This window comes from Macaca mulatta, chromosome 1 (genome assembly GCF_049350105.2).
Source record: "Macaca mulatta isolate MMU2019108-1 chromosome 1, T2T-MMU8v2.0, whole genome shotgun sequence".
NCBI lineage: Eukaryota > Metazoa > Chordata > Mammalia > Primates > Cercopithecidae > Macaca > Macaca mulatta.
Genome location: NC_133406.1, coordinates 36,825,846 through 36,838,607, shown reverse-complemented (window position 1 = coordinate 36,838,607; position 12,762 = coordinate 36,825,846). Strand labels below are relative to the sequence as shown.

Sequence of the window (12,762 nt, the reverse complement as noted above, 5' to 3'; positions counted from 1 at the left end):
GCAGAAGGCAAGAAATAACTAAGATCAGAGCAGAACTGAGGGAGATAGAGACATGAAAAACCCCTCAAAGAATCAATGATTCCAGGAGCTATTTTTTTGTGTGTGTGAAAAAATTAACAAAATAGACCACTAGCTAGACTAATAAAGAAGAATCAAATAGACACAATAAAAAAATGATAAAGGGGAAATCACCACTGACCCCACAGAAATACAAACTACCATCAGAGAATACTATAAATACCTCTATGCAAATAAACTAGAAAATCTAGAAGAAATGGATAAATTCCTAGACACATCACCCTCCCAAGACGAAACCAGGAAGAAGTCGAATCCCTGAATAGACCAATAACAAATTCCTGATTTCTTTCCTAGCAGCCTAACTTAATTTGACCCAAAAATCTGAAATAGAACTGAGAATATTTAAGCCTTTTTTTTTTTTTTTTTTTTTTTTGAGACAAAGTCTGGCTCTGTCACCCAGGCTGGACTGCAGTGGCGTGATCTTGGCTCACTGCAACCTCTGCCTCTCGGGTTCACACCATTCTCCTGCCTCAGCCTCTCGAGTAGCTGAGACTACAGGCGCCCGCCACCAAGCCCGGATAATTTTTTGTATTTTTAGTAGAAACGGGGTTTCACCGTGTTCACCAGGATGGTCTTGATCTCCTGACCTTGTGATCTGCCCACCTCGGCCTCCCAAAGTGCTGGGATTACAGGCGTGAGCCACCGCGCCCGGCCTTAAGCATATTTTTTGAAGTCCCTGAGCACTTGCTTTTTTCCTTGTCGTTCATAAAACTTAACATTGCTTTTTTTTTTTTTTTTTTTTTTTTGAGATGGAGTCTAGCTCTGTTGCCCAGGCTGAAGTGCAGTGTTGCAATCTTGGCTTACTGCAACCTCTGACTCCTTGGTTCAAGTGATTCTCCCGCCTCAGCCTCTGAGTAGCTGGGATTACAGGTGTGAGCCACTGTGCTAGCCCCTAATAGGGCATTTTTAAAGAATGAGATATGGCCAGGCATGGTGGCTCACACCTGTAATCCCAACACTTTGGGAGGCCGAGGTGGGCAGATCACTTCAGGTCAGGAGTCCAAGACCATTCTGGCCAACATGGTGAAACCTTGTCTCTACTAAAAATACAAAATTAACCGGGCGTGGTGGCACATGCCTGTAATCCCAGCTAGTTGGGAAGCTGAGGCAGGAGAATTGCTTGAACTCAGGAGGTGGAGGTTGCAGTAAGCCAAGATCACACTGCGCTCCAGCCTAGGTAACAGAGTGAGTGAGACAACGTCTCAAAAAAAAAAAAAAAAGGATGAGATGTGACTCAGTTGTAGGTCAGGAATGCCAAGTTTACAACCAGCACTTTGATTGCCAAGCTCTTTATTAAAAAGTCTTACCTTCTGCCACTGTTTGAAGTCTAAAATAACTGAATCAAATACATTTCCGTTATTAGGGGATAAAATGTCTTTTTCACTGAAAGAAGAAAAAAGAAAAAGAGAAAGTTCTCAGAATAAGGCATAAACAAATAAAATCATCAGTTTATACACTAAAGACTAAACAACTAATATATTTCTCCTCAATAATTTTGAAGCATGTCTTCCAGGTCCAGCCCCTCTCCCCACAGGTATTTATCATTAAATTTGTAAACATAAATTCAGATTCTATTCAGACCTGAGCAATCAAGTTACAGGGCCATGGACCACAAGAGTGTTTTTTTTAAAGGGTGGTCTCTTGAGTCTTGAGAATTAAAAACCAGATCATTATCAGAAGAATTTCTGTTGAATGCAGCTGCCAAAGCAATATACAAATGGAAAGAAAGCCTACACAGTAATTAAGACTCAACATTTAAGCCAGGAATCCCAACTTCTGGTAGGAAACAATTTCCTTTAATGGCTCTAAAGTCTCACAAGGTGAAAGCTATTGATTAATAGGTTTCTGAAGCTAAAGAGACAAGAACTATGGCCACCCATGCACGCCTCCTAGCTAAGAATCAACAAACAATAGAAATGGGTACACGGCAGGAGCAGCCAGCTTGGAGACATACCAGCTTCAGCTTCCAGAACTTCCAAATCTACTAATGGGGAAAACTTCAAGGGGGTATGAAAAACTGCAACCATTATTCTCAATTTGAAATGGAAATGGTACCTAACAGACAAAGCATCTTGAAGTTTAAAAAAAAAAAAAAAAAAAAAAACTTAGAAATTATCTAGTCCAGGCCTCAACAAACAAAGCATCTTAAATTTAAACACACAAACAAACAAAAACCTTAGAAATCTAGTCCAGGCTGGGCGTGGTGGCTCATGCCTGTAATCCCAGCAGTTTGGGAGGCCTAGGTGGGTGGATCACCTAAGACCGGGAGTTCGAGACCAGCCTGGCTAACATGGTGAAACCCTGTCTCTACTAAAAATACAAAAATTAGCCGGATGTAGTGGCGCATGCCTGTAATCCCAGCTACTTGGGAGGCTGAGGTGGGAGAATCGCTTGCACCCAGGAGACGGAGGCAGCAATGAGCCAAGATTGTGCCACTGCATTCCAGCTTGGGCGACAGAATGAGACCCAGTATCAAAAAAAAAAAGAAATCTAGTCCAGACTGCATCCAAAGTATAGATTCCCACTAACCTTGGCTGTGATTTAGCCAAGGTTAACTACTTTATTAGCAGCTTCTTTCATTGTCACATTTCTCTAATCATTGCAAAGTATGATATCCAATCAAAACCATCTCCCTATAACTGTCACCCATTGGTTTTACGTCTCTGCATATGATTTGCAGATGGATCCAAATATTCAAGTTTGCCAAAGTAATGAAATAAGTTGACTTAATTTCAAAAAGAGAGAAAAGAAAAAGAACTGGACTCAAATGGGGACAGCAGCAGTTAAGCAGGGGGATCAGGATGGACTAGAGAGATAGTTAGCACTAGAAACCACAAGACTATTCAAGGTTGTTAGCAGGATTGTGCCTTCACAGGTACTGCTCCCCAAAATCAATGTTAGAGTGATTACAAGGTAAAAGACAGAAGGAGGAACAGAGAGAATTTGACTGAGTTATCAGACATGATATAAGTATAATCAGAAAAACAAGATTCTTGGTGACTCACTTGAAGCTCTCCTGCCATTTGGTAAGTCCTTTCTCAACAATTTTCAATGTCTCCCTTGTAGACTCTTCCATTTCTTCTACCTCTTGTTTAAATTTATTCACTAAGTTTCTCCATTTCTGTGTCAATTTCTGCAACAATGCAAGGTCTTCAGTGTCCTAGATGAAATGCATGGAATCAAATAATATATTCATTTATGTATATAACAGATAGTCATTAACATACACCAGGCCATTATTAATATTCTAATACTAGAGAAATTCATAGAAAGTTGATTAAAAAATTGAAAAGTTACACTACTACATAGTTCATTTGGTGAGGAATTTTCCATGGTACATAAAGTATTAAGAGACAAGATTTTTTTTCCTTTGCAACATGAACCCAATTTTTCCATAGGACTATCACAGGGGCAGTGTGGTGTGCTAGATAGAACAGGAACCAAGAAGCCAAACCAAACCAAATGTGAGGTGTAGCTATTACTGGCTGTGCAAACTTATGTAATCTATTTGGAATTAATTTTTTAATACATAAAGACCCTAATATCTATCTCACAGAATTGTCTTAAGAGTTAAATGAAAAGTGAAATGACTAGTGTAAATGCTTTGACTTGGTAGAAACATACTAAATGCCCTCCTTTTCTATCTAGTGTGCTCACTGAATTTTCCCATAAAATTGATAATGCAACTATTTCAAAAAACATAGCTATTTACTTTTTTTACTTTAAGCATGAATCAATAGGATCATAACTGTATGAATAACCTTGTAGTGTTATTAAACTTAGATAAATTGCTTCAATTAGAAGGCAAATATAGAGAAATAAGAGCCTTTATTCACCTTCCCTTAGATTTTTCTTTCTGTACACAATAAGCACTAATATAAAACGATATTTTTCAAATCGATAAATTTAACAAAGGCATCTTACAGTCTCAACTCTCACCACTTGGTGTCTTTTTTCCCCAGAACTGAAGATAATTGACCTTTACCTTGTTTGCCAGCAGTATGATTAAATGCTTAGTGTATTTATTCCAGCCTTTTTCATTAAGGTAAAGTCTTCTAGCCAATATGACTCTATTTCTTTCAATTACCTATAAAAATAATGTACTATAATCAGGAACCTAAAACATTAGCAAACCACTATAATTTATTACAGTGATTTCATTATCAGTTTTTCATCGAATCATTAACTCAACTAAAATTTCTTGTTTAAATCATTAACACGAATTACAAATTCACATTTTCCACTGAACTGGAACCAAACTGAAGTATAGCGTATGGCAAAATTTATCCAAAAATTTGATCTCAAGACCCCTTTATACAAAAAATGTTATCTCAAGACTGCTTTATACTCTCAAGTGCTTTTATTTATATAGAATGCATCTATTGATATTTACTGTATTAGAAATTAAATTAGATTTAAAACATATTTGTTAATCACTTAAACTTTAACAAACTCATTACATATTAACATAAATAGCATCTTTATTTTTAAAAACTGTGTTAAATTAGTAAAAAGAGTGCTATTGTTTTACATTTTTACAAATCTAATGTTTGCCTTAGAAGAATAGAGCTGGATTCTCATTTGTTTCTGTATTCAATCTGTTAGAATATACCATGTCATGTAGCTGCTAGAAAAATCCACTGCATACTCTTAATAAAAGGATGAGAATGAAAAAGGCAAACGACATTTTAGTATTATAATGAAACTAATTTTGATTTCATGAAGCTCTTAAAAGGGTCTTATGGATGTCCCCCAGGGGGGTCCCTGGGTCATACTTTGAGAACCACTAATATAAGAAATCAACTGCATAGTCATTTAATGAAATACTGTTCTAGACACTGTGGACATAGATATGAACAAAAGAGATAAAGTCCTTATTTTCAGGGAATTGACATTCTAGCTGTCACTTCAGTTAGAAGGGACTCTAGGAATGATCTAACACAAAGCTCATCGATGCAAGGAATTCTACAGAAACCTCTACCAGGGGTCAGCTCTCTACTGTTGAAAAGCTTCTAGTGTGAAGGATCTCACTTTTCTTCTTTTTTCTCCACTGAACATGTCTAGCTCAAATCTGTTTCTTACATCATGTATTTACTGTCATGATTGTTTCCTCTGAAAATGTCAATGTGCCCTTAAAAATTCTGCATCAGAATGGAACACTGTATTCTCGATGAGGTCTGACCATTTCAGAGAAAAATGAGACAATGATCTCCTTCTATTCTCTTTACTTCTAATCTTGTAAAAGTCCAGCATTGTTTTGAGAATCATTTCATACAGTTGCCTTACAGCGAATCCACAGTTATTTCAATGTCACAAATCTTTTTTTTTTTTTTACATGGATTGCTCTTACATTGGGTCTCCTCCTTTAGGTGGCTGCCCTGAGTTTTATTTGTCTTTTGTCTCTGAATATGGTATATAATGGAAATTGGGAGTTCAGGTTCTGGAATCAAACTTGCTAGGTTCACCATTTATTAGCTATGCGAGCTTAGGCAAATTCTCTGAGTCCTCATATGAAAAATGTAGGTAATGATAGTACTATTTCATGGGATTACTGTAAGAACTATGCTAATTATTCCCTTAGCAAAATATCTAACAAACAGTAATAACTGAATAAATAATTGCTGCTTCTTTTTTAAAAATAATATTAATCATGGTAATTATTAATTTTAATCATATTAATAAGACTAATCTATACATTTATCCCTACTAACATTCCATTTGTCTAGAAAGGTCCATCATTCTCAATTGTTGAGATATTTGAATCTCATAAAGTTTTATGGGCAGGAATTTTGTCTCAATTATTTTTGTTTTACCAACCAGTACATGGCATAATGTCTGACACATAACACATGCTCAAAGTTTATTTTTAAAAATTAATAGATCCTCAAAAATTACCCTTCATAGTCAAAAAATTAATATATATTTGTTAAAGTCAAACAATATAGAAATATAAAGTAAAATTCAAAATTCCCACCAGCTCACCCAACCCTAAAATTCAACTAACCAAAGGTAATCTGTCTTATTAGTTTGCTGCTCTCTTAGTGAAGATTTTGTGTGTGTGCATATATAAACTATACATAGTTGTTTGTTTGTTTGTTTGTTTTTGAGACTGATTCTCACTCTGTCGCCCAGGCTGGAGTGCAATGGTGCGATTTCAGCTCACTGCAACTTCTGCCTCCCAGGTTCAAGTGATTCTCCTGCCTCAGCCTCCTGAGTAGCTGGGATTACAAGCATGGGCCACCATGCTGGCTAATTTTTGTATTTTTTTTTTTTTAGTAGAGATGGGGTTTCACCATGTAGGCCAGGCTGGTGTCAAACTCCTGACATCAGGCCATCTGCCTGCCTCAGCCTCCCAAAGTGCTGAGATTACAGGCTTGAGCCACCGCGCTCGGCCACATAGTTTTTTTATATACTCGTGATAGTTTTTATTAAATATTCTCCTATCCTTTTATATTATTCTAAAACTTGCTGTTTCTTTTACTTATCATAGCCATCTTTGCACATACATATATATATCTACAACATTCTTTTAAATGGCTCCCTAGTATTCTACTGTTCGAATAACTATAATTTCCCTTATGATGGATATTTAGATTATTTCAATATTTTTGTAATCACAAGCATTGTTGAAATGAATATCCATATTCTTATTCACTTGTACTAGTATTTCTTAGGAATGGAATGACTTCTTGCCTGTGTGATTGGTTAGTCAAAGACGTACAAATTTAAAATACTGTTAGCCTCTATAAAAATTTCTAAAATGGTTATATCAATATACATGCCCATCAATAGTACATGCAAATGTTCATGTTTATCATCTGTTTATGTTTGCCAATCTGGTAAGCTAAAAATGTTATCTAATTATTCTGTATATTCCGTCCTATTGATGATTGGTGAGGTTGAACATATTTTTATATATTTATTAGCTATTTGAATTTCTTACTCTGAATTATCTGTTTATAGTCTGTGCCCATTGTTTTGCTGGATTATTTTACCTTTAAAATTTATTTATTCGACCACTTTTAGTATTAACTGTACAAACATTTTCTCCCAGTTTGTTATTTGCTTTTATTTCTAGTGATTGTCACTGCATGGAACCTTCAATTTTAAGGTTTCACATCATACTTAGAAAAAGCTTTGGCCAGGCACAGTGGCTCACTCCTGCAATCCCAGCACTTTGGGAGGCCAAGGCAGGCAGATCACAAGGTCAGGAGTTTGAGACCAGCCTGACCAACATGGTGAAACCCCGTCTCTACTAAAAATACAAAAATTAGCTGGGTGTAGTGGCACGTGCCTGTAATCCCAGCTACTTGAGAGGCTGCGGCAGGAGAATCACTTGAACCCGGGAGGCAGAGCTTGTAGTGAGCCGAGATTGTGCCACTGCATTCCAGCCTAGGCAACAGAGCGAGACTCTGTCTCAAAAAAAAAAAAAAAAAAAAAAAAAAGAGCTTCCACATTTTTCTCTTTACACACACACACACACACACACACACGTATTTGAGACAGGGTCTCACTCTGTCTCACCTAGGCTGGAGTGCAGTGGTGTGATCTCAGCTCACTGTAGCCTCAACCTCCCAGGCTCAAGAAATCCTCCCACCTCAGCCTCTGGAATAGTTGGGACTACAGGTGTGCACCAACATGCCCAGCTAATGTTTTTGTTTTTGTTTTTTTTAAGAAAAAATGATTGGTGCTTCCAGTACCAAAATAGTGGCATAAAAGCAAGCTGGCTTCAACCACTCCACCAAAAAAAAAAAAAAAAAAAACTGAAACAAATATACAGCACCAAGATTATCACCAGCAATATTCCAGAACTCAAATATGAAGATGAGACTGTTCCTGGGGCCACAGAGAGGTATAAAAAACTCTGAGCAGATAGTGAAAGAACTGGACTTCCGTATCTGCAATGTCCCTCCCTGCTTCTGCCCAGCACAGCACAAAGCACATGGAAAATTTCCCCCAAACTCATGGTTTTTACACTGGAAAAAGTGAGATAAAGATGGACAACAAGCTTCCCCATCATGTTGATTCCTTGGCAGGAGACCCCATCATGTTGATTCCTTGGCAGGAAACCATCACAAGTGCCTGAAGAGATAAATATGCCCAAGGACAGGCAGAGACAAAGGGTAGAGGAAGGACTACCATCCCCAGGCCTGGAAACTTTGCTCTGCAACTCAGCCAAAGGAGACTCCATGTAAGAGAGGCTTATCAGCAGCACCATGCTGTGCAAGGTTCACTCTGCAGATTCTCTGGGCACTAGTCCCTAGCCATCCTTCTCACACTGCAGGGATATTGCCTTTGGAAACTCCCCTACGTGGGAAGGGCAGCACTTCAATCCTTCACTAGAGTTGAGGTGAACCTGGGTTTAAGGCACCATGGAGTGCTGAAAAGGAGGCAGCAACCTTAAGATCTGCTAAGCAAAAGTAGCCAATAAAACATAAAACAAGCCAGACAGAGAAGACTAGAATAACTAACTAACCCTTCAATACAAAGTAATAGACATACATTCATAAGAAACAAGAGCAAACAGGGAACCATGATCTCCCCAAATGGACAAAGCAAGGAACAAGTGAGTGACTCTAACACATGAGCTCTCTGATGAAGAATTCAAAACTACAGTTTTAAGAAAACTCAGTGATCTCCACGATAACCCAGAAAAGCAATTCAGAAATTTATCAGAGAAATGTAACAAAGAGATTGAAATAATAAAAAAATAAAACTACTGGAACTGAGAAATACATTTGCTAAACTGAAAAATTCATCAGAGGTTCTGAACAGCAGACTGCATCAAGAAGAGAAAAGAATCAGTGAACCCAAATATAGGCTACTTGTACACAATCGGAGGAAAAAAAAGAATAAAAAGAAACAAGAATCGGCCTGGCATGATGGCTCATGCCTATAATCCTCTTGGTTCCCTGACTGGGAAGCAAGGTGATTAATGGACAGTTGAGGCAGCTCCTTAGGCGGCTTTAGCCTGCCCTGTGGAACATCCCTGTGGGGGATTCCAACCAGCCGGAGCAACACAGATCCCAAGAGCACTCCCAGGTAGGCATTTGCCCTGGTGGGATGCCTCACCAGAGCGGTGTGTGGCAGGCTCCCGCGGAGGATCAATGCAGTGGCTGAACACTGGGAAGGAACTGGCACTTGGAGTCTGGACATCTAAAACTTGGTAAGACTAGTCTTGGGAACTTGCCCACTCCATTTGAGTGGAAGCGTGGCCTGATCACCCGTGGCATGCCTTCATCAGCACTTTGGTTTAGTTTTGGTTTTGACTTGGTTTAAATTGCTTGACAGGACTGGTCTTGGTAACTTGCGAACTCCATCTGAGTGGAAGCGTGGCCTAATCACCCACCGTGTGCCTGTACTGGCACTTTGGGTTTTGTTTTTGACTTGACTTGGATTGCTTGATACTTTGGTTTTGGTTTTGACTGGGCTTGGATTTCTTGATACTCTGATTTTAGTTTTGATTCTGGTTTGGCGTAACTGTAAAAGTGTGTGTGTGCCCTTTTTACCCATTCTTTGTTTTGTAGTGTGCGTGTGGTGTGAGCGTGGTGTTTTGTCTCCAGGAGACATGGGTCAGGCACAAAGTAAGCCCACCCCACTAGGAACTATGTTGAAAAATTTCAAGAAAGGATTTAAGGGAGATTATGGTGTTACTATGGCGCCAGGAAAACTTAGAACTTTGTGTGAAATAGACTGGTCAGCATTAGAGGTGGGTTGGCCATCAGAAGGAAGCCTAGACAGGTCCCTTGTTTCAAAAGTATGGCAGAAGGTAACCTGTAAGCCAAGGCACCCAGACTAGTTTCCGTACATAGACAGTTACAGCTAGTTTTAAACCCCCTTCCCCCACAACAGTAGTTAAGAGAACAGCAGCATAAGTGGCTGGCAGAGGTAAGGAAAGACCAGCAGAGAGAAAGAAAGGAAAGAGAAAGAAAGAAAAGAGGCAAAGAGAGAGAGGAAAAGACAGAGAGGAAGAGACAGAGAGACAAAGAAGGAGTCAAGAAAAGAGAGAGACAAAGAGACAGGCAGAAAGAGAGGAAGGGACAGAGGCAAAAGGAAAGTCAGAGAGAGAGAGAAAGAGAGAAAGTCAAAGAGAGAAAGAAAAAGAGAAAGAGAAATATACAAGTAGTTAAGAAAAAAACAGTATACCCTATTCCTTTAAAAGCCAAGGTAAATTTAAAACCTATAATTGATAATTAAAAGTATTCTCAGTAACCCTGTAACACTCTTAACACCACTTTGTTGTCAGTGTAAACAAGGGTGTATCCCAAAAGCACTGAGGCCTTCCTATCAAAAATCCTTAACCCAGTAACCTGTGGATGGCCCAGATGCATTCAATCTGTAGTGGCAGCTGCTTTGCTAACAGAAAAAAAAAAAAAAAAAAGTCCATCTATACCAATTCTAAGTTAATTTACACTAAACAAGGCCTTATTAATAGCAAAGGATAATTGAAATCCCAAACTTACAAGGTTTTCAACAAAAGTAAAGTTGCTAAAAGTTAACAGTGTAACATGTATTATAGTATTCTAGTATTCTAATCTTGTGGCCTTATAGACAGTCTAGTCCACAGACATAAAGAAAGTTCGCTTTAAAAAAAAAAAAAAAAGAATGTTTACCTTCAAAAAAAAAAAAAAAGAAAAGAAAGGGGGAGGTAGAATTTATGTAAAAAGAGTGTTATACAGTAAATTCTTGTCCTGAAATAAATTAACTGGTTGTTCAAAGAAAGAAATGTTTGTAATAAGTCAGAAAGTTGAGACATGTCGAAGAATTGTCTGTGAAAGTTGTAAAAGAAAAAATGTTATAAAAAATTTTTACGCAAAAAATGTTGTATAATTTAAAAGTAATAAGGTCTTTTGAGTACAATTGAAGAAACAGTTTATGTGCAAGGTGTATAAGAAAAGTAAAATACACCTTTGGTAAAAGGATTATAAGGAGGCATAAGAATGTGGATTTTTACCTACATTAAAAGGTTAAAAAAATTATTGTTTTTAAAGTTTAAGCAAGTTTTAAAACATTAATTATAAAGAAAATTCTGTGTGTAAACATATTAGCTAAAGTTAAAAAGGTATCATCCAGTTTTTCTGTGAACTGGACATTAAAGTAAAAATGCAATAGGTTTTTCTTAAAGCGCCATGCTCTTTAACAAAAATTATAAAAGGTTAAAAAGAGTCTATAAAATCTTACCTTATGGTCAAACATTAAAAATTAGATAAATATGTCTACGGGGGGCGGAGCAAGATGGCCGAATAGGAACAGCTCCAGTCTCCAACTCCCAGCGCGAGCGACACAGAAGACTGGTGATTTCTGCATTTTCAACTGAGGTACTGGGTTCATCTCACTGGGGAGTGCCGGACAATCGGTGCTGGTCAGCTGCTGCAGCCCGACCAGCGAGAGCTGAAGCACGGCGAGGCATTGCCTCACCTGGGAAGCGCAAGGGGGAAGGGAATCCCTTTTCCTAGCCAGGGGAACTGAGACACACAACACCTGGAAAATCGGGTAACTCCCACCCCAATACTGCGCTTTAAGCAAACAGGCACACCAGGAGATCATATCCCACACCTGGCCGGGAGGGTCCCACACCCAGGGAGCCTCCCTCATTGCTAGCACAGCAGTCTGTGATCTACCGGCAAGGCAGCAGCGAGGCTGGGGGAGGGGCGCCCGCCATTGCTGAGGCTTAAGTAGGTAAACAAAGCTGCTGGGAAGCTCGAACTGGGTGGAGCTCACAGCAGCTCAAGGAAACCTGCCTGTCTCTGTAGACTCCACCTCTGGGGACAGGGCAATAACAAACGCAGCCGAAACCTCTGCAGACACAAACGACTCTGTCTGACAGCTTTGAAGAGAGCAGTGGATCTCCCAACACGGAGGTTGAGATCTGAGAAGGGACAGACTCCCTGCTCAAGTGGGTCCCTGACCCCTGAGTAGCCTAACTGGGAGACATCCCCCACTAGGGGCAGTCTGACACCCCACACCTCACAGGGTGGAGTACACCCCTGAGAGGAAGCTTCCAAAGCAAGAATCAGACAGGTACACTTGCTGTTCAGAAATATTCTATCTTCTGCAGCCTCTGCTGCTGATACCCAGGCAAACAGGGTCTGGAGTGGACCTCAAGCAATCTCCAACAGACCTACAGCTGAGGGTCCTGACTGTTAGAAGGAAAACCATCAAACAGGAAGGACACCTACACCAAAACCCCATCAGTACATCACCATCATCAAAGACCAGAGGCAGATAAAACCACAAAGATGGGGAAAAAGCAGGGCAGAAAAGCTGGAAATTCAAAAAATAAGAGCGCATCTCCCCCGGCAAAGGAGCGCAGCTCATCGCCAGCAATGGATCAAAGCTTGACGGAGAATGACTTTGACGAGATGAGAGAAGAAGGCTTCAGTCCATCAAATTTCTCAGAGCTAAAGGAGGAATTACGTACCCAGCGCAAAGAAAATAAAAATCTTGAAAAAAAAAGTGGAAGAATTGATGGCTAGAGTAATTAATGCAGAGAAGGTCATAAACAAAATGAAAGAGATGAAAACCATGACACGAGAAATACATGACAAATGCACAAGCTTCAGTAACCGACTCGATCAACTGGAAGAAAGAGTATCTGCGATTGAGGATCAAATGAATGAAATGAAGCGAGAAGAGAAACCAAAAGAAAAAAGAAGAAAAAGAAATGAACAAAGCCTGCAAGAA

At 39.1% G+C, this 12,762-nt stretch overlaps 1 protein-coding gene across 2 annotated transcripts in view; it reads right to left on the bottom strand.

Annotated features, from left to right (window-relative positions):
* AXDND1 (axonemal dynein light chain domain containing 1) overlaps positions 1-12,762 on the bottom strand; it is a 201,704-nt gene that overhangs the window by 127,462 nt on the left and 61,480 nt on the right. For both annotated transcript variants that reach the window (XM_078000904.1, XM_001115400.5), the window contains exons 13-15: positions 4,064-4,165; positions 3,084-3,238; positions 1,386-1,461 (exon numbers count right to left, since the gene is read on the bottom strand). In XM_078000904.1, coding sequence (XP_077857030.1) covers positions 1,386-1,461; positions 3,084-3,238; positions 4,064-4,165 — 333 coding nt within the window. The remainder of the gene's footprint in view (positions 1-1,385; positions 1,462-3,083; positions 3,239-4,063; positions 4,166-12,762) is intronic.